This window comes from Phoca vitulina, unplaced genomic scaffold, assembly GCF_004348235.1.
Source record: "Phoca vitulina isolate PV1807 unplaced genomic scaffold, GSC_HSeal_1.0 scaffold26, whole genome shotgun sequence".
Classification (NCBI taxonomy): Eukaryota; Metazoa; Chordata; class Mammalia; order Carnivora; family Phocidae; genus Phoca; species Phoca vitulina.
Window position 1 is genome coordinate 22,357,766 of NW_022589729.1, and position 26,991 is coordinate 22,384,756.

Consider the following 26,991-nt stretch of genomic DNA (forward strand, 5'->3'; position numbering starts at 1 on the left):
CCTTGCCTTTCTTTCTTTTTCCTTTCATAATTTCTGAGCAGCCACTCCCCCCCCCGCCCCACCCACACCCCCACCTCCTGCTCTAATCTGTGGGGGGTACTCACTGGAACTCATCCACAGCCGGCAGTGATCTTGGTGTTTTCCTCCCCATCACCCTGAGAATTCCCTTTGCCTCTTACCTACCCATTCTCAATTTCCTGCCCCCCATGCCTTCCTCTTTTGTGGTTTGCTCCTTCATTTTGGTAAAACACCATCTCCAGCAGCTTCCTGGGAAAAGAAGCAAGAAAATTTTGAGGCTTTGCGTAGTGGAAATTATCTGTCCCCTGCCTTCACAGTTAACTGATAGTTTGGCTGGGTATCTGTAGCATTCTAGTTAGAAATTGTTTTCCCTTAGAATTTTGAAGGCATTTTTTTTTCTATTGTATTCTAGTTTCCAGTATTGTTATTGAGAGACCTACAGCCATTCAATTTTTCAGTCTTTTGTATGTGACCCACTTTTTCTCCCTGGAAGCTTGAAATATCTTTTGTCCCCTTGCCTTAGGTCGTTGTTGTAATAGAACTGGATACTTGGTGACCGCAAACGTTCAGTTCTGGGAGGTGTAGGTTTAATTGCTTTGATAACCATCTCCTTTTAAATTCTCTGATCTCTCTTTCTGAACTTCAAATAGTAAGATATTTGACCTCCTGGATGATCCTTTAATTTTCTTATCCTTCCTGATCTATTTCCCATCTTTTTTTGTACTTTTGGGAAGACTTCTTCAACTTTCTCATCCAGCCCTTCTACTGAATGTTAGATTGTTGCTATCATATTTCTAATTTCCAAGAGTTTTAAAAACATTTTCTGAATGTTTCTTGTCCTTTTTATACAGCACTGTGTTCCTATTTCATGGACAAAACAACTCCTCTCTCTCTATTAATCATAGTTTTTTTTGAAGTTTTGCTCTGTTCCTTGCATTGTGTGCTTTTTCCAGATGGCTTTTAATCTGCTTGTTTTAGTTCTCTTTCAACTTAGATGTTTTCCTTAAATATTTGGTGATCCTGGGGCGCCTGGCTGGCTCAGCCGGTTAAGCGTCCGACTCTTGATTTCAGCTCAGGTCATGATCTCAGGGTCCTGAGATTGAGCCCCACGCTGGGCTCTATGCTCAGCGGGGAGTCTGCTTGAGGATTCTCACTCTCTCTGAAATAAATAAATAAATCTTTAAACAAGATCTGGTGATCTTTGAATGTCCACTTATATATGTGAATTTAAGACACTCAAAAGCTAACTGGAAGCTCTGTGTATGGGTGGGGCTGGCCTTTCATGGCTCTTACTCCAGGGTGATCAAGCTGCAACTTTGTGGCCGCATTGCAGGACTCTCAAATGTCAATGCCTTTTCTCGGGATGGTCAGTTTCCCTGGATCAGAATCTTCATGTCTCCCACCAGGGAGTACGAGCTTGGCTGCTCCTGGAGCAGAAGCAGGAGGGAGTGGGTGTGTCTTACACTTCTATTTGTCAACTTCCCTTCATCCCCTTGTTTTTAGTATGATACTCCTGTTCTCAGCTGTGCCTGTTATCCCCGATCCCAAAGCTCTCTGGTCCAGTGTCTCTGGAGAGAACACCTCTCTTTTTCCACTATGGCCTGAACCCTAGCATTTTGGTATTTGCACTGAAACCCTCCCACTGAGATAATCAAAGACTTCCCACTTGCTGAACACAGTTGGTGGAGTGAGCTTCGAGGATGTTGACGCAGTTGATTACCCCTCCTTCCTGGGACTCTGTCTTCTCTTGATTTCTATGCTCTACCCACATCTCTTTTCCACTCCTCTGGGTTCCTTCCTCTGCCTCTCCATCCCATGTCTGTTCCACCTGGGGTTTCGTCCTCAACTTTCTGCTCCTGCCTTTCCCTCTCCTCCTCTTTCCTTCCGAAGATTGTCCTTCTAATTCCCTCTGCTCTATGCTGCTGCCTTCATCCAGGTCCTCCTCAGAAGTCACCCCTTATTATTCTCATTATTTGGTCATATTTGTATATTATTTATATTATAGTATTAATTTTTTATTATATTTGTTTATTATTATTATTGCCTCTGAACTGGGTCCCTGGGCCTCCAATTCTTCCACTCTCTAATCCAGCCTTTATAGTGGAGTCTTCCGTGAACTTTCTACAATTCACATCTGACTGTGTTACTCTGGTTTATAACACTTTAATGGACCTCAATTAAATGCATGAAGTCTGGGTTCCCTGGCACTTAACATGCAGATCAGGTTTTGTGACTTGTCATCATCCCACATCTACTCCCAGCTTCAACTCCTCCTGCTGTCCCCAGCCTAGTCCTTCACACACTAGCAAGAGCAGACTGCCCATAATTCCCCACACGCCACACCTCATGCTACTGTGGCATTCCTTGGGGCATGATGCCCTTTCTCCTTGGTTTCCTGATGAACTCCTGTACTTCTTAAAAAAACTAGCTCAGGCGTTGCCTCCTTGGTGAAGCTTCTTTTGAGTCCCCCCCCGCTTTTTTAATTTAAGTAGGCTCCATGCTCAGCATGGAGCCCAATGTGGGGCTCGAACTCATGACCCTGAGATCAAGACCTGAGCTGAGATCAAGAGTTTAACCGACTGAGCCACCCAGGCACCACTTAACCGACTGAGCCACCCAGGCACCACTTGAGTCCTTCTTTTTTTTTAAAGATTATTTATTTGACAGAGAGAGACACAGCGAGAGAGGGAACACAAGCAGGGGGAGTGGGAGAGGGAGAAGCAGGTTTCCTGCTGAGCAGGGAGCCCGACCGGGGCTCGATCCCAGGACCCCGAGATCATGACCTGAGCCGAAGGCAGATGCTTAACGACTGAACCACTCAGGCGCCCCCCACCTTGAGTCCTTCTGAGAGAATTCATCACACCTTGTCAGTGCTGTAATAAAACACATAGTTGTTGTATGTATAACAAATGCTTGGGAGTGTTTTTTTTTAAATTTTATATTGTTATGTTAATCACCATACATTATATCATTAGTTTTAGATGTAGTGTTCCATGATTCATTGTTTGTGCATAACACCCAGTGCTCCATGCAGAACGTGCCCTCTTTAATACCCATCACCAGGCTAACCCATCCTCCCACCCCCTTCCCCTCCAGAACCCTCAGTTTGTTTTTCAGAGTCCATCGTCTCTCATGGTTCATCTCCCCCTCCGATTTTCCCCCCTTCATTCTTCCCCTCCTGCTATCTTCTTCTTCTTTTTTTTTTTTTCTTAACATATATTGCATTATTTGTTTCAGAGGTACAGATCTGAGATTCAACAGTCTTGCACAATTCACAGCGCTTACCAGAGCACATACCCTCCCCAGTGTCTATCACCCAGTCACCCCATCCCCCCCACCCCCCCCCCCCCCCCCCAACCCCCCGCTTTTTTTTTTCTGAGATTAAGAATTCCTCATATCAGTGAGGTCATATGATACATGTCTTTCTCTGTTTGACTTATTTTGCTCAGCATAATACCCTCCAGTTCCATCCACGTTGTTGCAAATGGCAAGATCTCATTCCTTTTGATGGCTGCATAAGCTTGGGAGTTTTTTAATATATTCATGTGGACAACAAAGCAGGAGATGAAAGCTATCTTCTGTGTGCCTTTCAGTCTGGATCATGAAGAATTCGCATTAATCAAGGTAGGGGGAGAATAACAGGGAGGGTCTAGCAAGTGTGTATTTCACCCCAGGCTGAAACTCCCAAATTATTTTGAGCTGATTGTGCACGAAGGTAGAGGTGTTGATGAGTATAAATATCGTTTTGTCACAGGCTGTGAAATATCTTGGCTCCCTGGCCTCCACAAGGCATCCTGAGAACCTCAATATCCTTAAATAGCAGAAACAGTAGTAGGAATATTCTTCATCCTTCCATACCTTTATTCTTTGCCTACTGAGGAGTCAAGAAATGGTTCATTCACTCCCTGCTTCACACTGCCCTCTAGTGTCGGCTGCCTTGTCCTGCAGCCCCATTTCCTCCGCTTCATCTCTGGCGGTGCCAGAGAGGAGCCGGGGCTGGAAGGAGGCTCTATAAGGCCTTGGAGTCAGTTGTACGCGCACGACAGCTTCAGGCATTACCCCCTCCCACGTGGGTCTTTGAATGGGTTTTCAGAGGGTTTCTGAGTTCCCTGGAATTGGTGTGTATGAAAGCTTATGACTTTCAAAATGTTGGTTATAGGGGCGCCTGGGTGGCTCAGTCGTTAAGCATCTGCCTTTGGCTCAGGTCATGGTCCCAGGGTCCTGGGATCGAGCCCCGCATCAGGCTCCCTGCTCCTCGGGAAGCCTGCTTCTCCCTCTCCCACGCCCCCTGCTTGTGTTCCCTCTCTCACTTTCTCTCTCTCTCTCTGTCAAATAAATAAATAAAATCTTAAACACAACAAAACAAAACAAAATGTTGGTTATGAATGCTATGGATTTCAACAGTTTTCAAAAAAGTTCTAAACCCCTCAAAAAGTAAAGAACCACATAACCGCTTAGATCCTCCAAGGAACTTCTAGATTGCAGGGAGACCTCACCTTAAGAAAGATCAACATTGTCAAAGCACCTATATTGGGGTTACAGTAATTGCACTAAAAAAACACTCCTGTCAGAGACGCTGTATTTGTTGCTCTCCAAGCTTTGTACTGCGGTTGACCCAGATTACCAAGTGTGAACAAGGAATGTGCGCAGGGAAGTTTCTGCCGGTGATGGATAAGGAAGGGCCTGGGACTAGACACACTTTTGATAGTTTATCATCTGGGTGAAGGGGTGGAGGAAGAGATAAAATGGAAAGGGATTCACATTCTCTTAAGTTTTCACAATGGATCTCATATACATAGTTGGTAGGTACCACAAAAAGTCACACGCACACACACACACACACACACACACACACCTCCCTCTGGTGGCAAGGAGGAAAACTTCATCTCCAGCTCCTATGAACTAGAATTTCACCTCCTGGGAATACGGCGGTTAATGCCAGTTATCTCATACAAAAACACACAGAGGACGGAAATAAAAATCACAGTTGCACAAACTGTTTCATGACTTTCTTATGAAAATTTCCCTAACTTGTCATTTTAGGGACATTTTATTAAACCGCAAAACCATAAAATCCCCAGAGCTTACTCACAGTGGCCAGTCCTACCTTTAATAACTTGGATATTATGAAACTTATTGATTCCTGTCACTGGCTGTCATTTGACAAAATGAAAAATCATACTTCATTTTTTCTTGATCATTTTTGTTTTTTTAACTTTATTTTACAGGTAAAATAAGTGAATCAGGATAAAATAATAATCTACTAAAAACATAGAATAGTGGTTTCCAAATTTGGGGGGTTTAAAACCCCTTTACACTCTTTATTGAGAAGCCTATACACTTTTTGTTTAAGTAGGTAGTAGCTGTCAATATTTACCTTTTTAGAAACTAAAACAGAAAAATTTAAAATACTGGTTAATCCATTTAATAACTATATTAATAACCCACCTTACATGTTAATATAAATAAAATATTTTAATAAATATGTTATAAATCACATAAACAAAAATAATATAAATAAAATGAATTATCATTATTTATGTGTTTTATTTATTTATTTTTTAAAGATTTTATTTATTTATTTGACAGAGAGAGACACAGCAAGAGAGGGAACACAAGCAGGGGGAGCGGGAGAGGGAGAAGCAGGCTTCCCACTGAGCAGGGAGCCCAACGCGGGGCTGGATCCCAGGACCCTGGGATCATGACCTGAGCCGAAGGCAGATGCTTAACAACTGAGCCACCCAGGAGCCCCTATTTTGTATTTTTATAAATCCTTTCAGTGTTTGGCTTAATAGAAGCCAGTTGCATTCTCACATTGCTTCTGTAGTCCATCTGTTAGAATGTTTTGGTTGAAGTACATAAAAACATCCACCCTTATACAGACGTGTAGTTAGAAAAGAGAGTATTTTAATAGACTTTTCAGAGAATTGTGGATAGTCTTCTATATTAAAACTCACCAGGGGCGCCTGGGTGGTGCAGTCGGTTAAGCGTCTGACTCTTGGTTTTGGCCCTGGTTGCGATCTTGCGCTCATAGTCTCCAGGTTGTGGAATCGAACCCCAAGCCAGGCTCTGCACTCAGCACCGAGTATGCTTGGGTTTCTCTCTCTCTCTCTCTCCCTCTGCCCCTCCCCACTGTGCGCTCTCTCTCTCTAAAATAAATAAATGAATCTCACCAAGAGGGAGTTTTTTTTAAAGGTTAGCTACCATGTGGAATCTGAAACCATACAATGAAGTTTTCATAGTCTGTTACATTGAAATCCAATGTATTATGTAGCACTTTTTTTTAAAGATTGATTTATTTATTTGAGAGAGAGCAAGAGAGAGCAAGCACAAGTGGGGGGAGGGGCAGAGGGAAAGACTCTTCAAGCAGACTCCCTGCTGAGCACGGAGCCCCAGAAGTGATGTGGGGGACCCTGAGATCATGACCTGAGCTGAAACTAAGAGTCTGCCGCCCAGGTGCCCCTCTGTCCCAGTGTGAAAACGGGGAGCGGGGTGCATGGAAGCTCTGCTCTCAGAAGGAGGTTCGCCCAGCCTTGGGGTTTTGGTGAGGTTATTTCATCCTGGCTTGGGTCTTTTTTTTTAAGATTTTATTTATTTGCGAGAGGGAGAGAGAGCGAGCATAAGTGGGGGGAGGGGCAGAGGGAGAAGCAGACTCCCCGCTGAGCAGGGAGCCCAATGTGGGGCTCGATCCCAGGACCCTGGGATCATGACCTGAGCCAAAGACAGGCTCTTAACCAACTGAGCCACCCAGGTGCTCCCTGGTGGGGGTCTTAAAGGAACTTCATTGGAAGTCCCCTTCCTGGTCAATTCGGCCCCAAGATTCCTGAGACACAGTCATGGTGTCATGGCGTGGGGGCGGGTGTGAGAGAGGGTGAAGAAAGAGGGCTGGAGCCTGCAGAGGGGGGTTTGGAGCGGAGTGGAGAGGGGAGGAGGAAGCTGGCCAGGCCCTAGGTGCTCACCAGGCGTCTAGGCAGGGCCCTTTGTCTGTGTTGGCGTCTCTACCCCTGACGTTCCTGGCCCCAGCCTGGACATGGGGTGAGGAGGTGGTCATAGTCTGGAGTGACCTCTGAGAGGCTCAGTTTACCATCAACAAAGGCCCAGCTGTCCAGCTGTTGTTTCTATGTAAGTCCCAGCACATTGTTGGAGGGGAGAGCGGTTCATCACCTATGTCAAGGTCAGTAAGTGGCTGCTTCTCCCAGGGGGAGGGTGCCCAGACCTCTGGGTGCCAAGAACTTGAACAAGATGGCTTCCCAGACAGCCCTTTCCCTGTGCCCTTAGCCATGAGCACTCCAACCTTATTTCAGGACCCTGGGGAACAAACAAGGATTCTCCTGAGCCCTGAGGGCCAATTTCCTGCACTGTCTTTGGTCAGAAGGCTTCTCTCTGTGTTGTCCATTCATTTATTCAACGAGCATTTATTGAGCACGTACTATGTGCCAAGCACTGTGCTGGGCACTGAGGATGCAAAAATGAGTGAGACATGGTGTCAACATTCAAGTTTGTCCAGGATAGTAAAATGTGACTTCAAAATTCTGGGTTAAATGCAGGGAAAGAGGGACACGTGGGGGCTGTGGAGCCTGGACGAGGGCTCCTAATGCAGTCTGGGGTCGTCTGGGAAGGCTTTCTGGAGGAGTCAACATGCTGCTGAGATTTGGAGGGGGGTAGGTACAGTGGGCCTGGGGTGGGGTGGGAGAGAAAGGCCGTCCGAGAAGCCTCTGCTGCTCCAGGAGCTTTGAGTAGCTCTGTGTGGCCGGAGCTAAGGGATTGTGGAAGCCAGGGAAGCTTCAAGAGTGAGATCCCAAAGGGCATGTAACTTGATTACGGGGTTTGCATTTCATCCTGAGGCCACTGATGGGAGAAATGGGGAAGTGACATGACTCTGTCCTTGTTTTAGGAAGATGGTTCAGACAGCAGGGGGATCCTGGAGAGGCTGCAACCAAGCCGGCCACACGTGGTGGCCCACGTTGACAGAGGCAGGTCGGAGATCCCGAGCAGGGAGCAGGACCGAACTCGGTGCTCCGCTGATCGTGGGGAGTGGGGGAGGAGAGGAGTGGTGGATGACTCTGGGATTTGGGGGTTGGCTCAGGGGTGGTGCCTGTGCCATTTTCTGTGATGTGAAGAACAGAAGGAGGGGCAGACGTGGGGTTTGGGTTGGGACCCAGGTGTGAGGAGGGGCTTGCCGTTGGCTAAGCAAGCGCGCATAGCGAACAGGCCGCGGTGGCCCCGGCAGAAGACACAGATTTGGCACCAGGGCAGGACAGCAGGCTGGGATTCTGTCCCCACTGACTCACCGTCCCCTCTTAGCCCTGGGACTAAGTTCAGCCCTTTGACAAAGAAGAAAATAATGTCTTCTGCAGCTGGGAAGAAGGACTAGAGGGAAAGCAGTGAGCCAGAACCAGGACCCAGGAAACCCGTGTCCAGGTGCCCAAGCCTGGCTTCCGGGCCCCGAGGCTCACTGTGGTATCCCCAGGGCCTGGATGAATGGCTGTGGCTGTGTGGGGACCTCCAGAGTCCCCCGGGTCTGGAGCATGGGCGCGGGGGGGAGGACAACAGCAGGAAGCGGGTCAGAGTGGTTCTGGGCTGTGTGTCACCAGCTCTACTGAGGGGTGGCGCAGGTTGAAGTCAAGCCATTGACCCAAAGGGTTGTGTCTGTCCACAATGGGTGCCTTTTCTACTTGGTATAACTATAGTAGTTCTTAAAGTATCGGTCCCTAGGCCAGCAGTACCAGCACCACCTGAGAACTTGTTAGAAATGCACATTTCCAGGCTCTGCCCACGACCTGCTGAATCCGAAACTCCGGGGGTGGGGCCCGGAGTCTGTGTTTTACCAAGCCCTGCAGGGGATGCTGATGCACTCACTATAAAAGTTGCAAACCACGGGGCTAGCAGAGGCCTGCTCTTTTGACTCCGTGCTGCGCCTGAGCCCCATCTCCTGCCCCGCTCCGCAGACAGCTTTCTCAGCAGGAAGGGAAAACTGTACCTGGAGAGAAGTGGTGTGATGCCTAGAACCAGCTGAGCTGCGCAGACAGGAAGTCCTGTGCAGGAGATGGGTGTGGAGTCTGGGAAGGCCTCCGGGAGGAGGTGGCTTCCAGCAGGGACTCCATCCACTGACTGAAAGCAGAAGAGAGTAACGTTTCTGCTTCGGAAGATGGCAAGCTCAAAGATACAGAAGTGGAAAGCCAGGGAATTCGGGCGGGAGGCAGGAATGGACTCACGTGGCTAGGACGGAGGGGTAGGCAAACTGGGAATTGGGCAAGAGAGGCCTGGCTGGAGACAGAGCTGGGGCACATTGGGGGAGGGGTGGGAAGGGGGAAGGGGAGGCCGAACTGGGGAAGAGACACAGTGAGCTGGCTTCTGGGTTCCAGCCTTGCTGACTGCTCACATGCCACTTTTTAATTTATTTATTTATTTATTTATTTATTTATTTATTTATTTATAAAGATTTTATTTATTTATTTGACAGAGAGAGACACACAGCGAGAGAGGGAACACAAGCAGGGGGAACGGGAGAGGGAGAAGCAGAATCCCTGCCGAGCAGGGAGCCCGATGCGGGGCTTGATCCCAGGACCCTGGGATCATGATCTGAGCCGAAGGCAGACACTTAACGACTGAGCCACCCAGGTGCCCCACTTTTTTATTTTTTAAAGATTTTATTTATTTATTTGCCGGAGAGAGAGAGAGAGAGAGAGAGCCCACAAGCAGGGAGAGCTGCAGGCAGAGGCAGAGGGAGAAGCAGGCTCCCCACCAAGCAAGGAGCCTGACACAGGACTCGATCCCAGGACCCCGGGATCATGACCTGAGCTGAAGGCAGACGCTTAACCGACTGAGCCACCCAGGTACCCCAGCTCACATGTCACTTTGAAAAGAATTTGTTTCTAGTGTGGGGTCCACCCCTGGTTTGCCAGCTCACTGTCCACCTCCGTCCCCCACATCCCCTCCCAACCCCACAGAGTCAGTACCAAACTCCACCTGCTGATTATGGGATTTCTGGAGAAGGGACCTGTCGAGGCCTGGGCTGGCTCCAGGCTCTTGGGTGTGAGGGCTTAGCTGGCAGCATACAGGAGGTCTGGGGTGGGAGTGGGGGTGGCCTTTGGTCCCCCTCCTCCATCATAGCACTGGGCCGGCAGGGGAACTGAGCAGATGGGCTGAGAAGGACTCAGGGTGGGCAATGCTGAGCTGGAGGAGAAGGGTGCTCAAGGGAGGACACAAGAGGTTTGGGCAGGGTGTGGGAGGAAGTCAGGGGTGTGTGAAGGTGGTGGGGAGGTGCGGAGCTTTGAAGGAGGGAGGGTGAGAGATACCTGCTGTTGAGCTGGAGGTCAGCCCCCTCTCTGCCCAGGCCCGGAGCCTGCTGGGGCCCTCCCTGCCATGCCTCTCCCCGGCTTCTGGCCTGCGCAGTGGTGCTGCGCCTATCACCGGCCCCAGCCAGGCCTCCTCGGAGGGGAGCGAAGGGCCTCCTCCTAAGGGTATCTCAGCACTGAAAGTACAGGCTAATACCATCTGTTGCTACACCACCGCACCTCTTACAATGAGGTAGATAGAGAACAGCTCATCAAAGCATCACTTACAGTTTCTAACGTTGGAATGAATTACATGGGGCTTTGGGGGCCCAAGGCTGGTCCGTTCCAGATTCCTGGTAGAAAGCATCATGCTGCCTGAAGACACGCATGGCCCGTATTCACCGAGCGCTTGCTGTGCCAGACGACAGGGGCAGGGCTGGTTAGGGAGCACAGAGACCTGGGTGCTGGTCTCACCTCTGACTCTTCCTTGCTGTGGAGTCTTGGGTGAGTTGCTTCATCATTCTGAGTCCCCACTTTCCTCATCGGTAAAATGGGGTTAATGATGGTGCCTATCTCAGAGTGTTACCTTGAGGCTTCAATGAGAATATCCTCCGAGCTAACGTTTGTCAAGCATTTGCTTTGTGCCAGACGTTCGCAAAGCCCTCCGGACACGTTACCTCACTTGGGCCTCACAGCCACACTCTGAGGTAAGCGCCATTATTGTCCCATTTTACAGAAGGTGAAGCAGAGCCTGGGAAGGGCTAAAGGTCTGAGGTTACACTATTGAGCATTGCTAGTGAGCTGTGTGTCGATTCCCTGGGCTGAGCCACATGTCTAATGCCACAGGCTTTAATGGTGACGCTAGGCTGTGGCAGCAAAGTGAAGGGTGATTACTTTTGGCTCCTTGTTCCTTCTGCTCTGGCCTCCTCAGCCCACAGCCCGGCCTCCTCTCAGAACTTGGCTCCTGGAAACTGGCCCTGGATCAACTGCTGGGCTTAAGGTGGGCTGGGGGGAGGAGGCCGGGAGGGGACTGGCTGCCCCCGAGGTGATGGCCCGAGTGGTGTGGGGAAGGGTGTGTGGGGGCAGGGCTGCCTGGAAGGCAGGCTGAGCCTTGTCACTTGCTAATTTGGGCTCCTCTGCTTCCCAGACAATGCCAGGGCAGTCGGGCTGACAGGTGTCGCCACTGAGGGGATGGGGCCCTGACTCCACAACCCACGGCCTTACAAGGCTTAGCTCCTCTGGCCAGACACTTCCTTCCTTGCCCTGTGGCCTCCCCAGCTCTGGGACATTGGGAGCAATGGGACCAGAGGCTGGAAACCCCTCCAGGTTTTCTCCCCTCAACTCACCTACCCCGAATTGCTCCCTCTTCCTGGATTGGCCCCTTTCTCCCTGGATCTGGCGAGTCCTGGTTCTCATTCCTTCTCCAGCAATCTTTCTTCTGTTTTCCATTGAGCTGGAAAGTCTTGGGAGAGCTGAGAGGGTACAGACCACATGGGCCCAGGTCAAGTCCGCCTCAGACTCTCCCTGAACTTCAAAAGGCGCTAAGGGAAGGCCATCAGCTTTGCCCCAGGGAGGGGGCGTCCCCAAGGAGGCCAGGCTCTCCCTCGGGCCACGGTGCACCCTAAAGCCGGTGTCCGAATGAGGAAGCTGAGTTTCAGAGAGGACACTGCAGCTGGGTCAATCATGGTGACCCTACATTGGGTTAGAGTCTAGAAGGCCTACAGCAGGGTCAGGCTAAGGCAGGCGTGGAGGGCCAAAGCTCGATTCACTGGCTCAGTACGGGGGGGCGGGGTTGGAGATGAAGCCGGATGAGGTGTATGAACAAGATCAGCCTGAGCATTTCACACAAAATTGTTCACAGGATGGATCACAAGAAGGCGAGTGCAACCTCACATGTGAGAATAGAGAGCCAGAAGATGAAGGTTCTAGTAGGTTAGAGCTGGGTCCGCCAGGTGCAGCGTGGGGGATGATTCCGCTCACGTGGACCTCGGAGCAGGCCAGGCCGGGCCGCAGGGGCCACGAAGCTGTGGGGCGCCGCTTTCCGGTGCACGTTGAGGGTACCTGTAGGCCTCTGGCAGCTGTGAGGGTTAAAGGCGAGGCCAGGGTTAGAGGAGAGTTAAAGGAGGGACGGTAGGATGAGAACTGGGGTATAGTCAAGGGGACGGAGTGCCGGGTTGGCCGTCAGGAGACCTGGCCCACTCACCATGTGGCCCCTTCTCTCTGGGCCTCTGTGTCCTCAAGGGCACCGTGACTGCCCTGGACGGTTTTCCTGCTCTGACATCCTGTGATCCTGTCAGTTCAGAGCTGACTTCTAGGAAGGCCAGGCCCTGGTGGGCTGGATTCTGGCCAAGGATGCGTGAGGGTCTGCTCCGGGCTGTCAGGCCCAGGGGACACTGGACCTGAGCGCCCCCAGGCCCCGAGCACAGCCTGAGCCGTGAAGTCCTGGGCTCGCGAATGTCCAAAGCATTACAGAGCATATTAACGTCTGCTGTACCAAATTGCCACAGCCCCAGTGATTCGGAAGAACACAAGTTTGTTATCTTACGGTTCCGGGGGGCGGAAGTCCAAAATCAGCCTCACTGGCCTAACAGACAAGGTGTCGGCAGGCCTGCTTCCCTCTTGAGGCTCCGAGGGGAGAATCTGTTTCCTTGACTTTTCCAGCTTTTTAGAAGCTGCGTGCGTTCCTTGGCTCAAGGTCACGTCCTCTGTCTTCCAAGCCAGCCGCACAATAGCATCTTCTCTCTTTTTTGGTCTTTCTTCCTTTATCAGGTGTCCTACTACCGACCCTGGTCCTAATGCCTCAGTCTGATAAGGACCCATGTGATTAGATTGGGCCGCCATGGATAATCCAGGATAATTCTTCAACTCCAGTTCTTTCATTTCATCAGATCTGCAAAGCGCTTTTTGCCATGTAAGGTAGCATATTCACATTTTGCTCATTAGGACATGGGCCCCTTTGGGGGGGGCCATCATTCAGCCCACCACAGGGAGTTCTGCCTGGGGGTCTTACAGGGCCATGAGGACTGTTTCTGGCTCTGTGTCTGGGGGTCACCCCTGGCCAGGTGGGTGTCTGTGTGAGACACAGCCTCAGAGGTCCCTGGACAGTGGCCCCCGCTCCACAGGCAGAATGGGAGGTGGGCAGATAAGCACCGAGCCGGGGGTGACCTTTAAGGCGGGTGACAGTGAGTGGGGAGGCCAAGAGAAAGGCTGCAGAAGCACACTCGGCTGGGGCAGAGAGTGGGGCCCAGGGCCGATGCCATCCAGCGGTGGCCCTTCAGCTGGGTGTAGGCAGCCTCCCGCCAGAGATCGCCAGCCTTGCAGGCAGACCTCAGAGGCCTTTGCCTCCAGAGTGGTCCACACTTGAAGGAAGACTGGGGCAGATGCAAGGACCACAGGGCAAAACAGTCCCATTTTTGAAGGTCACTTGTGAGCAGACAGCAGGAAAGAGGCTGACAGGTTGTGGTGGATGTGAGGATGGAGAGTTGGACCACATGGTGTGGAGGGATGGTGTCGATGGGGTCTGGGATGAGGGTTGCTGGCCCCACTCTGTCCTATCGGGGACTGAGCATGACTAACACCCCAAGGCCCTCAGAGTCCATGATTCGTTGTGGTCCCTGCAACCCCCTTTTGTTCTTCCATTTGTCAATGTTTTTTTTCTTTTTTCCCTTCTAAAAAGCAGAATAATCCATGCAGATAATTCATTTATTTTGGTGCATCTTAACTTGTTGTAAGAAAGTTCTTGTGTAAATTACAAACATGGTTAAGCCAATGCGGTAAACTCCAGTAGACTCATCCCAACCTTCACACCCCTTCTCTGACCTCCTGCTGTTCCTGGGTGGATGCCTGTCCTTACTGTCCATCCCAGCCCCTCCACCCAGAATCCTATGCCTCCAAGCCCTACAACTTCCCCCGCCCTGTCCCTTCTCCCTGGCAGCCTTCCAGCATGGGGGCATTCCCAAACTGGCCTGAGCAGAACCAAATTAGAGCAGCCTCCGTTGGGCACCAGAATGGCAGTGTCCAAAGGGCAGGGTCTTTGAGCCCTCTGTAGGCACTGTGGGTGTGTCTCCTTAGGACACCCCTGTCCACCAGCTCTCTCTCCCACCAAACAGGCAGCATGGCAGAGCTCCCTAACCTCCTGCTGCTTGTGAGGCCTCTGGCTGGCCTCCAAGGGGGCTCAGTATCCTGCTTGTCCTGTCTCAGCCTGGGATCCTGGCCCAGGAGATGACCAACGATAATAGCCCCAGGATTAACATAGCAGGCATTGTCTTTCTCTGACTATAGGGTGGGTATTATGTGTTCATCAACTGTCCTAAAAATACCCAGTAAACAGGTGCAGCCTCCACGCCACCAGCCCCCTGGATTCTGGCTGGAGACAGAGGGTAGGGCAGGGGAGAAGGTGAGTTAGTCTCACTGAGTTCCAGGCATGGGATGTGGGGTGCCATTTGGAACCCGGGAAACCTAGATTCCCGGAAACCTACTTGGAGGGGGGTACAGAGCGTCCACAGACCCTCAGGCCTCCCTGAGCATAAAGGTGGACGCTACGGCTACCAGCACCTCAGCTCAGCCCCAGATCGCTCCCTGGACTTGGCCTGCAGCGCTGCTGACGTCACCCCCGAGCCCGGGTATCCTCCCAGGGCACGTGTACCAGAGCCGCACGAGAGCCCCCAAATCCAGTCTCTAGTCCTCTTAGGCTTTTGGAACATGGGCTCAGGAGTCTGATCTCCACATTTCCTTGTGAGAGATGTAGGTCCGAGAGACAGTTCCCCTGCCCCCAGCCTCTGCTGGGCCCCCCAGGCTTCCCGGTGCCCGCCCCCCCCCCCCGCCCCCGCCAGAGCCCCGGGCTCTGCCCTGGGCCCGTCGCTGCTCAGTGCCTCATCTGGTCTGGCTGCTCATTCTCTCCCTTCTTTGGCTTGCGACCCCCTAGGTGGGTGCTGGTTTGACTCAGTCGGTGGTCTCTGTGTGCACAGGATGAGTGTGCCCCCTGAGCCTGGACACACGCGTCTTCAGGGCGGGCCTCCTGTGTGTTCCTCAGCGTGTGTCTGCTCTGTGTGGGGGGGGGGTGGGGGGGAGGAGGGGCAGCGGGTCTGTTCTATTTTTACTGGCCAGTTGCTGTGGCCCATAGTTTTCATAGCCTCCCCTCTGCCTGCCCCTCACAGTCTGCGGTCCACAGCGAGACACAGGCCAGCCCAGCTCACAGAGCCTGAACGAGGTAAGTGTCTGCAGCCCAGAACTTTGGATCTAGGTCGAGCCCTGAGAGAGAAACTGGGGCTTGAGTTAGAGGAGACCACCAGGGCATGGAGATGGAAGAAGACCCGTATCATGCATGGCCTGTACCTTTGGGTTGGCTGAGGGAACAGTTCTAAGATGCTCCCACAGTGTTTTATCCTGTGGAATGACCTCTCTCCTGCAAAACTGTTACTGGAGGTAAAATCCCCACTGCCCATTTTCAGGCTAAGAGCCAGGAGCAGAATTTCCCCCCAGGCTGCTCAAGGGGCCCCGGGGTAGAGCCTGGGGATTGTTATACACCAGGCTGCCCAGCAGGTCCCGGAGGGAGAGGGTGCCTAGAGGAAGGGGGTGGCATTGGGAATCAGAGAGCGGGGGCGGCGGAGCTGCGTTGGGAAGTTTAGGAAGAGCGTGGTGAGCAATTAAAGTGGGCGATGGCTGCAGCAGAGGACAAAGAAGGTGCTCTGGTGTGTGGGACTTGGGGGGAGCCTAGTAGACCAGACCCCAGCCCCTGCGGACTGAGGAAACCATCTTGCCTCTTTGTTCTTGGTCTCCGAGGGACGTGCTTGGCTCCCCTTGCACGCCCATCTTATAGCAGGGCAAGAGTGGGTGAGGACAGGCTGCCAACCCCGCTGTCCACCGCTCCTGGCTCTGAGGAGTAGAAAGTAGTGGTGGGGGGCCTCTAGAGGGAAGGCTGATGGTGACAGCATTTGGGGTTGGGGCACGAGAGTCTCTGAATGCAAAACAGAGGGGACCTTCTATATTGGGATCCATGGCTGGGGGTGGGGTGGGGGCTAAAGGCAGCACCAGACGCTGGGTTTGGGAGATTGTCCCACAGCGGTTCTGAGGTTAGGCTTTCCTGCTAAGAGCTCAAGACAGGGGTGTGGGGGGTGTAGAAGTACAATGCTTGCTAATGATCAGTCAAAGAGGACTGGGATGCCCTTGAACTAGGGTCCAAGGTCAGGGGGTGGGGAGCAGAGGGAAGAACATGAGCCTAACCAGAAATTTGTGTCCCTGATTATCAGGTGTGCAAAAAGATCAGTTCCTGTCCCTATAGACACACACACACACACACACACACACACTCAATTACACACAGACGCTCATGCGCTCACCCTCACTCAGTCTCCCAGTCTAGTTGATATTCCCGGTCCACCCCGCGGGGCCTCAGGGAAGAGAAAGCCTAGCTCTGAGTCAACCCCTGGCCATCCTTCACTCCCTCCCTCCAGGGGTGGATTTTCTAACTGTCTCCTCACTTGCTACTTGTGGGGGAGATGGAATGCCGGCCCTCCAACGTCACATTTGCTATCTGCATCCTGACTTCTTATCAGGTTTCTGCTTGTCTTCCACAGGACCTGTCAAGGGGTCCCATCTGGTGGGTATCAAAGCACAGGCTGGGGACCCCTGGGCCTGGCATTTGTCAGGGGGGCAGGCTGGGGGGGCAGGCCCTGCAGCTTGGCAGGAGCCCGAGGCTGGCCTGGGCCAGTAGGGCCCCATGCTGGTGACAGTGGGCTCTCTGAGGGAGGCGTGACCATGGCCAAATGCCCGCCAAGGGTGAGGCACATCCCCACCAGCTGAGACCTGCTGCCCCCTGGGGACTGGCATCATGGCTGGGCAGTGATGACAGACAGACGGACCTGGAGGTGTTTCTTCACCGGCTAGTGTTTCTCTTTGGACTGCTTGCTAGTCGTCCGAGGAGTGGAGCCCTCAGAATAAACAGCTGGTGATAAAATCTAATTTCAGCCAAATATCTGGGGAATTTATGGATTGGATCCTACCTCTCCCTCTGCGCCCCGGGGTGACAGCTGAGACTCTGGGGTCACACTCCCTTTCCCCCTCCTCCGCCCCAGGCCTCACCCTCCCTAGGTGGCAGAGGCAGAGGTGGGAGGCCCAGAGGGCTTTCTGGCAGTTGGGGGGAGATTCAGGACAGGTGGCCGAGCCCCACTCATGGGCTGGGGGAGGAGGCTTCACGGGCACACAGGGAAAGGAGAGAATTAAGGCAGAGACAGGAGGTGGCTCTGGAATGAAATGACTGGTAGCCACTTTACAATTGTCCTTTGGATTCTGCCCTCCCCTGTACCAAACCAGGTTCCTGGGCCAAATTCAAACTCCTGATCCTGTGCTCCATGTCCCCCCCCCCACCCGCCCCACCAAATACACACAACCCAGCTCCGGATTCCTGTCCTGCCTCGCACACTTGCTCCCACCAGAGTTGTCCTTCTTCCCCTGATCTTTTGCACAATCCCCACCCTCTATTAGAATGCTCTTTGTCCAGGCCCAGGCAAGATGGTGAGTTGGGTTTGGCTTTGGAGTATCCCCCTGTGCCGCCTCAAGGACCCCCTTCTTGGCCTGGGTCCCCCAACTGTCGGGACTAAAGGGAGCCCCAGGACAACACAGTCAGGGGACTTCAAACTGTGCTCCACAGCCGGGGTCCTCACAGAGGGCCACGGGCTCCTACGTACCCCCTTCAGCCTGTGCCGTTTGCTCGGATTGCTTGAATTTGTTTTGCGTCCAAGTAAAATTTGGTTTGAACAAAAGGTTTAAGAGCTTTTTTAAGTGGACGACAATTTATCTCACCTGGATTTTTGCAGAGAAGAAAACTGGCCTGGAGAGGGTCAGGATGAAGATGAGAGTAGAAGGCAGGATTTGCCTCACCTGCTGGCTTCAAGCCCCTCCGTGCAGGGCCTCCTCCCCGCCCCACCCCAGGGCTGCCCCTCACACTGCCGTCCATGTGAACGGCACCCCTGGCACAAGGACATGGCCCAGCATGGGAATAGCGCCCCCTGGACTTGTGCCATATGGCAGTTACCTGCATTTCGTCTTTGCTCTGTGCCCCTCCACTTTCAGATTCTCCTCTCTCTGAGAACTTCACCCTTGTCCACAGGAGAGACTCTAAACTCAGCCTGTTGTGGAGGGCCCCATGACCTCACTTTTCAAATAGATTTCTATGGATTCCATTCTGTTCCCCATGAGGGTTGGCAAACCTTGCTGGAAAGAGCTTGATGTAAATGTTTTAGGCTTTGCAGGTCACATAACGTTCTGTTGCGTATTCCTTATTTTACAACGCTTTAAGCAACAAAAGGCCGCGGGGCGGAGCGGGGGGGGGGGGGGGTTGCAGATTTGGCCTGAGGGCTGTAGTTGGCAGATCCCCACCCTACATACCTGTCCAATAGAGCCACTTACAGTTCTTATATTGTTTCTTTGCTTTTCTAAGATTTCTCTCTCTTGTGAACGAATGAGTGAATGAATGAATGAGTGAATAAACGAAAAAAAGAGTATCAATGCACAAATATTTATCCCATCCCGACCTGTTGGAATCCATTCTGTCTGATTTCTTCTTCCTGTCGTCCGGCTCTCCCAGGCTGGGTGCTGACACGGTCCCAAGGCCCAGCTCGGTTGGGCGGCAGGAGTTACAGCTTGCCCACACTGACGTTTGCTTTGTGCCTCCAGGTGCTGCCCCCCGACCGCCACCATGCCTGAAGTGTAAGTAGCCCCATCCCTCTCTCGGGCTCGGAGGAAGCCAGGCCCTTTGCTGCAGATTTCAGCCCCCTAGGGGAGGCACCATCTGTCCAAGCCCTGAAGCAACTTCCCAGGAGAACAGGTTTTAACAGAAGGAACAATCCTGAGTACCTAGGTCCCCTGTGCCACCACGTGTCCTCCTAGTCTTTGAGCAGAACCCATGCTCCAGGCTGCCTGGGGAAGACCTTTGTGGCCTCTTACAGAGTTTTTCTCTGCGCAGGCCAGATGAATTGCGTGTGCCAGGCCATGGTTCTGCTTTGGCCCAACAGATGAACAAAGCTTTGGGAACTTGCCCACAAGGCCAGGGACGGGAGCTTTCCCATGCTGGAACCCTATGTTGAGGCTTCCCGGAATCTCCAGCACTCCTCCCCGACTTACAATGGCCAGCATCTCCCAGCAAGAACCTCCAGTAGCCCAGAGGGCCACTGGAGTTTTATTCTGTTCTGCTGGAACCCTTGAGCTGGTCCCCCTGCCTGATGCCTGATGTCCTTCTGGTGTGTGGTTGTCACCACACCGCCCCTGCCCGGGCTCATCCACATGGTCCTGCTCTTGCATATGTCATATGAATTGTTCACACTCTGTCTTTTGCTCTCTCCTCCTGTCTTTCCTGTGGTGGATGCCTGAAGCGAGGTAAGTGGGATGTGGGGTATCTCACCCATTCTTGCTCACTTGTCTAACCCTGAGGGACCATCCTGTTTTTTTGTAGAGTCAGTCCAGTAACAAAGGATCATCATTGGGTTATTCTACCCCTGCCCAATGACCAAACATTGAGAGAGGAGCAAAGAGGTGTCCTTACACTCCCCTCAGGTCTTAGATAACTCTGATCCTGAAACAGTACTGAGAACACAGCGTGTGTCCACTGCAGGGTTAGGAACTACAGGGATCGGGCTCTGAACTGGCAAGGGTGGGAATTAGCAGCACTGATGGAGGGGACGTTTGGCACAGAGATTCTCAGAATCACATACACCATTTTTCAATAACCATATGAATTTCTCAGTTTTGCTGAGGCTCATATTAAAGTGAGTCGCCACTGATCGATGGTCAAACGAGATGGCCTAGAAGCTCACCAGCTGGTGGGGAAACAACATTGCAAAGAAACATTTGCCGTGGGTACATGACAGGGTGTAAACCGTGAGTGGTGATGACCATAGCAACAGGCCATTTCTCCCACAAGCACACTAACCTGAAATGTAGCCCAGCCCTCGCTTTAGGAGAGGAAAGGACAGACAAACCATTCTGAACAGTCAGATTAGAAGTCACACATTCCATCCATAAAATATGAAGCCCCTTTTCTCCCTTAAAGCCTGCTCACTTCTGCTGTCCCAGCACACAGCACAGTACCAGTAGATAGCCGCTCTCTGGCAGCAACCACAAACGACGACCTATGGTCAAGAAGAGATACAAGTGCTCAGAAAGCCTCACAACCTCATTAGTTAGAGGTTGAACAGCCCTCCTTACCGTCACCTCCCCTGGAGTTGGGGGGATGCTGCCGCAAGCTAAGACTTATTAGAACATACCTAGTTGGCAAGAGTATATCAAGTATTTTTAATAAGAAGAGAAAACAATATTTTTATAGCTGAGAAAGATTAATATGGATGGTGTTGACATTAAAAAAAGTTGTGACATCTAAAAAGATACACTTCTTGATGTGTGAAATTCACAGCTTGTTTCTGGACACGACAGATCATCAACGTATTGGTATATTACTATCCAGAGCGCTAAGCAGGTGCCTCTGTTTCATGCTTTTCAAAGGATTTGCACGTCCATGATGTCATTCTGTCTGTAATAATTCTGTGAACTGAGGAAGGTGGGTCTCAGCATCCTTATTTATAGATGAGGAAGGACGTGCCCACAGAGGTCACATGACCCACACAGGGTCCCACCAGCACTGGAACCAGGATTGAAAGTGAGGGCTTCAGCCTCTAGGTCAGGGTCAAGGTCACTGACTACAGCATTCCTTGAATTTGAGGGGTTAAATCACAACGATGAGGGGCCTTTTAAGGGACCCTATGGCGAGGATTCTGGGTAATCATGGTGAACCTGGCAGGCACGCATGCTGGCCTAGACCAGATTTCCAGTTCTGCCACCTCTATCTCACCACCTGTCTCTCCCCTTCTCACCCTCAGAGAAAGCCCAAGATCACGGCCTCCCGCAAACTCTTGCTGAAGGTGAGGCTTTGTGCTGGCTTTGGGGGGACATCCAGTGGGAGACAGAGGGGATGCGGTGCAGACTCTGCGGGGGTGTGGAGGGTCGGGGGAGGGTGAAGACGAAGGAGGCCAAAGTGAGGATGATGAGGAGAAGACAAAGTGAGGATGATGATGAGGGAGGCCGGCCATTGCCTGGAGCCGGGTGGTCAGCGAGTGGAAACCTGAAACTAGGGAGACCTGGCTCCTGCCCGGGTTCTTGAGGGGAGGCAGTGACCAGCTTCAGGGTGGTAATCCACTGGTGGCTGCCGGAGGGCCTTGCTTTATCTTGGCCAGAGTTTCTCTCTTTGGAGCTCTGTGGGCCAAAACGCGCCAGAAGTGGGTACGAGGAGGACTGTGAGGGAAAACAGCTCCAGGGTCCGAGAGATGCTGTGTGTGGTGGCTCAGTGTTTGTTCTTCCCCGGCCCTGCCTGTAGGCAGCACACACATCTGCAGGCCTCGGGGCCGGCTCATTCACACGCTCCCAGGGCCGCCTGGTCGGGGCCCTGACCAGTGCGAGAGGACTCGTTGCTTGTAGGGCCAGCGGCAAGAGCCGGCTCCAGCCCGGGGTCCTCCTCCCCTCATGCCCTGATGCTGGGTGGGGAGCACGAGAGCCCTGGGCTCCTGGCTCAGCAGGCTCTGTCCTATCCAGAGCCTGATGCTGGCCAAGGCCAAGGAGTGCTGGGAGCAGGAGCACGAGGAGCGGGAGGCTGAGAAGGAGCGCTACCTGGCCGAGCGCATCCCCACGCTGCAGACCCGCGGCCTGTCCCTCAGTGCCCTGCAGGTGAGTCTGCGGGGCTGACCCCAGGGCCTAGGTGGCAGGAGCCTGCACTAATACCGGAGCTCTGGGCTCTGTTCCTTTTCAAGGGGCTCTTCCCTTACATGGTCCCATGTCAGCGCATAGGCCCCTGGGAGGTGGTGCTGGTAGATTCCATTTCGCAAGTGCGGGGAGGGAGCCTCAGGACTTGTCTGTCCTTCCCCTACAAATAGGTTTTTAATGTTTGAAAAACACTGATAACTGTTTCAATGCCAGCGACTGCAGAGAAAAGAGACTGGAAAGAAATACACCAAAATGTCACCAGGGGTCACCTCCCACTGGTGGCATCACTTGTTATTTATAGTTTATTCTTTTTGTTTCATACCTAGCTTTCACATTTTCTGCAACTCGCTTATATTATTTTTATCGTGAGAAAACTTTGTAAAGAAAACAATGACATTCCGAAAGGAAAACAAAGGGCTTATGCAGGGAGCTATCAGCAGCCATGAACCTCAGAGAGAAGGGGTATATCAGCTCCTTTCCAGAATGCAGGTTTTGCAAAGGCACTGGGCAAAGAGGCAGGAAAGGGAGGCTGCGGTCCAGATGACTCCTCTCTCCTCTTTTCTGTTCCTGCCTGATTAACCTGGCTTCCCCCAGGACCTGTGCCGGGACCTGCACGCCAAGGTGGAGGTGGTGGATGAGGAGAGATACGACATTGAGGCCAAATGCCTCCACAACACCAGGGAGGTGAGCTTGCAGGAGGGGAGGGCACGGCTAGCACAGGCTAGGTGCATGGTGGGGCAATGGGCGGGGGGGCCGGGACGTGGGCACTGATGCTGCAGCTGCCGACTAGGTCCCCCTCCTTCTGCAGGGTTTCACAAGTGGCCACTTGGGAAGCTGTGGTCCCTCCACTCCAGGCCCATAGGGCTGGAGATGGGCAGAGAGAGGATAATCACGCAGATGAAAAGCACAAACTTCCTCTCAATCTGCCACAGGGGCTCTTCACCTCTTTGTTCACCCACACAAACAATCACATGCTAGTTAATAACATCTTCCCTTTGCGAATGGCTTTCATGTGCATTGCATCCTTTGATCCTCCCTACACGCGTGTGGATAAAGGAGGTGCTATTACCTGCACCTTACAAAGGGGGATGCTGAGGTTCAGAGAGGCTGAGAACTTTTGTCCGGGTCGCACAGTGGTGGTTGTGGGAGCAGGGCTGGTCGCTGCCCCCCACTGCGGTGCTCAGCGCTCCCTCGGCGAGGGGTGTGGGAGCGGGAGCTCCATGCTGACCCTGCTCCCATGTGGTGGGGCAGAACATGGAGGGCAGAACCCCTGCGGCTCTCGTGGGCTGCTCCTGGGTGCTTGTTCAAGCAGGGAGGAGGGGAGGGGGCGGGATCAGAGACCACTCTGTTCCTTCCCATTTCTCCCCGGAAGGAATGATGATTTGTAGCATCATGAATCTTCCCAGAATTCCCTCCAGAGATAGCACCCTAGAAATTTTATCCACCCCACTGGACTTAGGCTGTGCTCTCAATGAACTGCTTTGAAGGCTCACCGGGAGGGACTAGTTAGAAGCAGGAATGGGGCCCCAGGAATAGGAGGAAGCAGCCCCACACTCCAAAGAGGGCTTTCAAACCAGACTTGTGCTGAGTTTGGTGGGGCTGCCCCATCTACTCACGTAACCATGACAGAGATGGCTAATGGGCTTTATCTGTCCATTTACGCATTCATTCGTTTATCAACAAACACGTTGTGGCTATTCTGAAAGTGATGGGGGGGGGTCTGAGTGTCCCAGAGGGTCTGGCCTGGAAGCTGGAGAATGTGGGGTGTAGCTTTGGCTGGGACCCTAGAAGTCTGAGATCCTCAGGAAGGGTGCTCTGGGGGTGCTCCCTCTCCTGTGAACCCCTGCTCCTTCTCACCTGCAGATTAAGGACCTGAAGCTGAAGGTGCTGGACCTCCGTGGGAAATTCAAGCGTCCACCACTGCGTCGGGTCCGGGTCTCAGCCGACGCCATGCTCCGGGCTCTACTGGGCTCCAAGCACAAGGTGTCTATGGATCTGAGGGCCAACCTGAAGTCAGTGAAGAAGGAAGACACAGAGAAGGTGAGGACCCCTCTTCTCAGGACCTTTCACCCCCTGTCCTATCACCTGTCACTCTGTCACATAGCCTCAGGCAGGAGCTCCTGTTGGAGGCCAGACAGATTGCTAGAACATTCTAGAACCCTCTGGGAGACCAGTGATGAAGTCTTGTGATTCTCTTTTGGGAGAAAGAAGACTTGCTCCCTTCCCTCAGGCTGCTCTCAATCTGAGAAGGAAACCGGGACCTAGAGGAAGCCAGGCCAAGCAATAAAGTAGAAACTGCACCCAGTGTGAAGAGAATGTAGAGTTGGGGTGACCAGGGAGATAGTGCCTTCTGTCACTACTGGGGAAAAGAAGACAGCAGGTCATTGTGGTCATAGGACACACGAGCACAGACATTAGAGAACTGAGTTCAATCACTCATTCAGCAACAAATCACTCAAAGCTGATTGAACTCAATATATGTGCTCAGAATGGATGGGCTCTAGAAGGAACATGAATGAAAGACATGGTCTCTGGCCCAGAGAACTTCATAAAGAGAAGAGATGGCAGGTAGTATGCGGGTAAAATGGAAAACGAGCCAGTTTAGGGAGGAGGTAGGCTTCTTAGAAGAGGTGGCCTTGAGCCCCAGACCAGGAGGTTGGTGTGGGTCTGGAGGCAAGGCTGGGCTGTGGTTCACTGGGGTGGGAACTGACCCCGGCATCCCACTGCGATCATCCAGAACTCCCAGCCGACACAGCTTCCTTCTTCTAGTGGAGCCTTAGCTTGTCCCGTGTCTACCCCAAATGTGTCCTTGGGCCTCCCCAGTTGGGCAGGGGTGTTGGGATTTCCTCTTTTCGAAGAGGCTGACTTTCCCCTCACCTAGTTGCTCTTGTGCCTGGAGGGCCCCCAGCTGCCCTCCAGCCTGCTCGGTCTCTGACGTGTGTGTGTGTGTTTGTGTGTGTGGCCCCCCAATAGGAACGGCCCGTGGAGGTGGGTGACTGGAGGAAGAACGTGGAGGCCATGTCTGGGATGGAAGGCCGGAAGAAGATGTTTGATGCCGCTAAGTCTCCGACCTCACAGTAGAGGTACCTAGAGACCAGCTCCCTTCCTCTGGGGCCCACCAGAATCTAACAGATAATAGGGGCTCCAGGACGACGGCCGGTGGGTCAGGCCCAGTGTGGTGCATGGATGGGGGTCAGCTCTGGTCAGCTCGGTCCTGGCTCCAGCCCCTGGAGACCTTGGGCGCATCATTTCTGCTTTGGGACACTTTTTGTTCCCCTCGTCTATAAACCTGGAGGTTGTATCAGATCAGTGTTCTCCAAGTGTGGTCCTCGGTCCAGGAGTATCAGTTCTACCAGCAAATGATCTGGCTTCACCCGTGAGCCCTTGAATCGGCAACTCGGTGGGGGGGTGGGGGTGTGTGGGGCGGGGACAGCCCTCCGGGTGATTCTCCCGCAAGACCTTGAGAGCCACTGGGTTGGAAGATCCCTGAAGGCCCTCCAGCTCTGACTTTCTCAAAGTCTAAGCTTTTAAAAACACCTCCTGGTAAAGTACCCCAAACTCAGAGTCCCTGGTCCCAGGGGGTTCCATTCAGAGAAGACAAGACCAGCCCTTCTCTGAGGAAATTGCTGGAGAAAGCAGCAAAGCGAGGCTGCATAAAAGCCCCACGGGAGTGCTGAGGGGCTGTGCAACAGGGCAGGGGTCTGGCGCGTAGCCCTGGTACAGGAGGAAGAGATGGGCAAGTGTTAGCAGATACAGGAGAAGGGTGCGTTGTAAGGCTGAGGTGGGACTTAACCAGCCGTGGTAGAGGAGCCACAGTGTGGACAGCCGTGGCAGGGGTTCCGAAAGGGGAGGGGAGGGAGCCCGGGTCCTGGGCTGAGAGGCTGAGGCTTCATAGGAGCCCCTCTGGATGATGGTCCAGCCCGGGGTGGGGGGGGGCGGGTGCTAGGGGTGAGAAGTCCCAGAACTGTATGTCCCACGGGGAAATCGGTAAGATGGCTTCTGCCTCTTTGTCCCTACAGGCCGGCTTGCTGCGCTGTGCTCTGGGCTTCCGTTTGCGCTCCTCCCTCCAACCTGGCTCACCTACCTCTCTGCATCCCACCCTGCCTTTCTGGAACCTCCCATCCTGTTCCCACTTCTCCCCTCCAGCCTGAGTGCCCTCCTCTGGAACTGGGATTAAACAGACACCCAAGAGGACAGAGAGCAGTGTCTGAAGACCTCATCCTGGCAGGGTGGAGACCCCGGCCAGCCGCGGTGTAGCCAAGCTGAGGAGGAAGAGGTGTGAGAGCACCTTCCCTCTGGCCCCTTGCCACATCCCTCCACTGCTTCTGTGACATGTAGAGTGCCCCCAGGTATCACAGCTTTTCCATTAAAAACCAGGGTTCTGGTCATTTCTGTAACTCTGGCTGTGAGTGCTCAGGAGAAAGAGACAGGGAGTCTGGAGAGATGGGTGTGCTGGGCTCCAGGCGGGAGCTCAGGGTCGGAATGGAGGTCTAAGGAATTGGCAGCTGTCTGCTAAGGCCCCTCTGGGACCCATTCTGCTCAGTCCCAGTGACATCACACAGCACTCCCTCACAACCCAGGATGCTCAGATTACCGAAGCCCTAACCTCTGCAATAGCCCCAGCCCCTCCTAATGATTCCAGCCATCAAGATGGGCCTCTCCATTCGAGCCCCTTGTCCTGCTTGATTTCACAGTTCCCTTTCTCTGCAAACCTGGATCACCTCTCCCTGGTAGCTGCTGGATGTTCCTGACTATTCTGGACTGAGAGGTCAGGGTGCTTTCAGGCCCTCACTTGGTCCTACAGGCACAGGGCGGGAGTTAATCCGCACCCTGGCCCAGCCGGTAGGGACACCTTGCAGTTCTATGTCTTGCCACGAGGTGGCGCCTTTCCCCATCGCAGCCCCGGGGGGCCTCCTGTCCTGACCCCTGCTCTCTCCACCCTCATGCACCC

The 26,991-nt window shown here is 52.9% G+C and overlaps 1 protein-coding gene across 5 annotated transcripts in view; it reads left to right on the plus strand.

Moving 5' to 3' along the window:
- Nucleotides 1-26,430, plus strand: part of TNNI1 (troponin I1, slow skeletal type) — a 28,996-nt gene extending 2,566 nt beyond the window's left edge. The window contains exons 1-11 of one of the 5 annotated variants that reach the window (XM_032422410.1): nucleotides 3,496-3,642; nucleotides 13,065-13,206; nucleotides 15,452-15,504; nucleotides 18,969-19,001; nucleotides 19,664-19,667; nucleotides 21,164-21,205; nucleotides 21,873-22,004; nucleotides 22,635-22,724; nucleotides 23,904-24,080; nucleotides 25,014-25,123; nucleotides 26,060-26,430. In XM_032422410.1, coding sequence (XP_032278301.1) covers nucleotides 18,991-19,001; nucleotides 19,664-19,667; nucleotides 21,164-21,205; nucleotides 21,873-22,004; nucleotides 22,635-22,724; nucleotides 23,904-24,080; nucleotides 25,014-25,121 — 564 coding nt within the window. In that variant the 5' untranslated portion in view covers nucleotides 3,496-3,642; nucleotides 13,065-13,206; nucleotides 15,452-15,504; nucleotides 18,969-18,990 and the 3' untranslated portion in view covers nucleotides 25,122-25,123; nucleotides 26,060-26,430. Of the gene's footprint in view, nucleotides 1-3,495; nucleotides 3,643-13,064; nucleotides 13,212-15,451; nucleotides 15,505-18,968; nucleotides 19,002-19,663; nucleotides 19,668-21,163; nucleotides 21,206-21,872; nucleotides 22,005-22,634; nucleotides 22,725-23,903; nucleotides 24,081-25,013; nucleotides 25,124-26,059 lie in introns of those variants that run through there. The other 4 variants (XM_032422411.1, XM_032422408.1, XM_032422412.1 and 1 more) reach the window with 4 other exon arrangements.
- The last annotated feature ends 561 nt before the right edge of the window (nucleotides 26,431-26,991 follow it).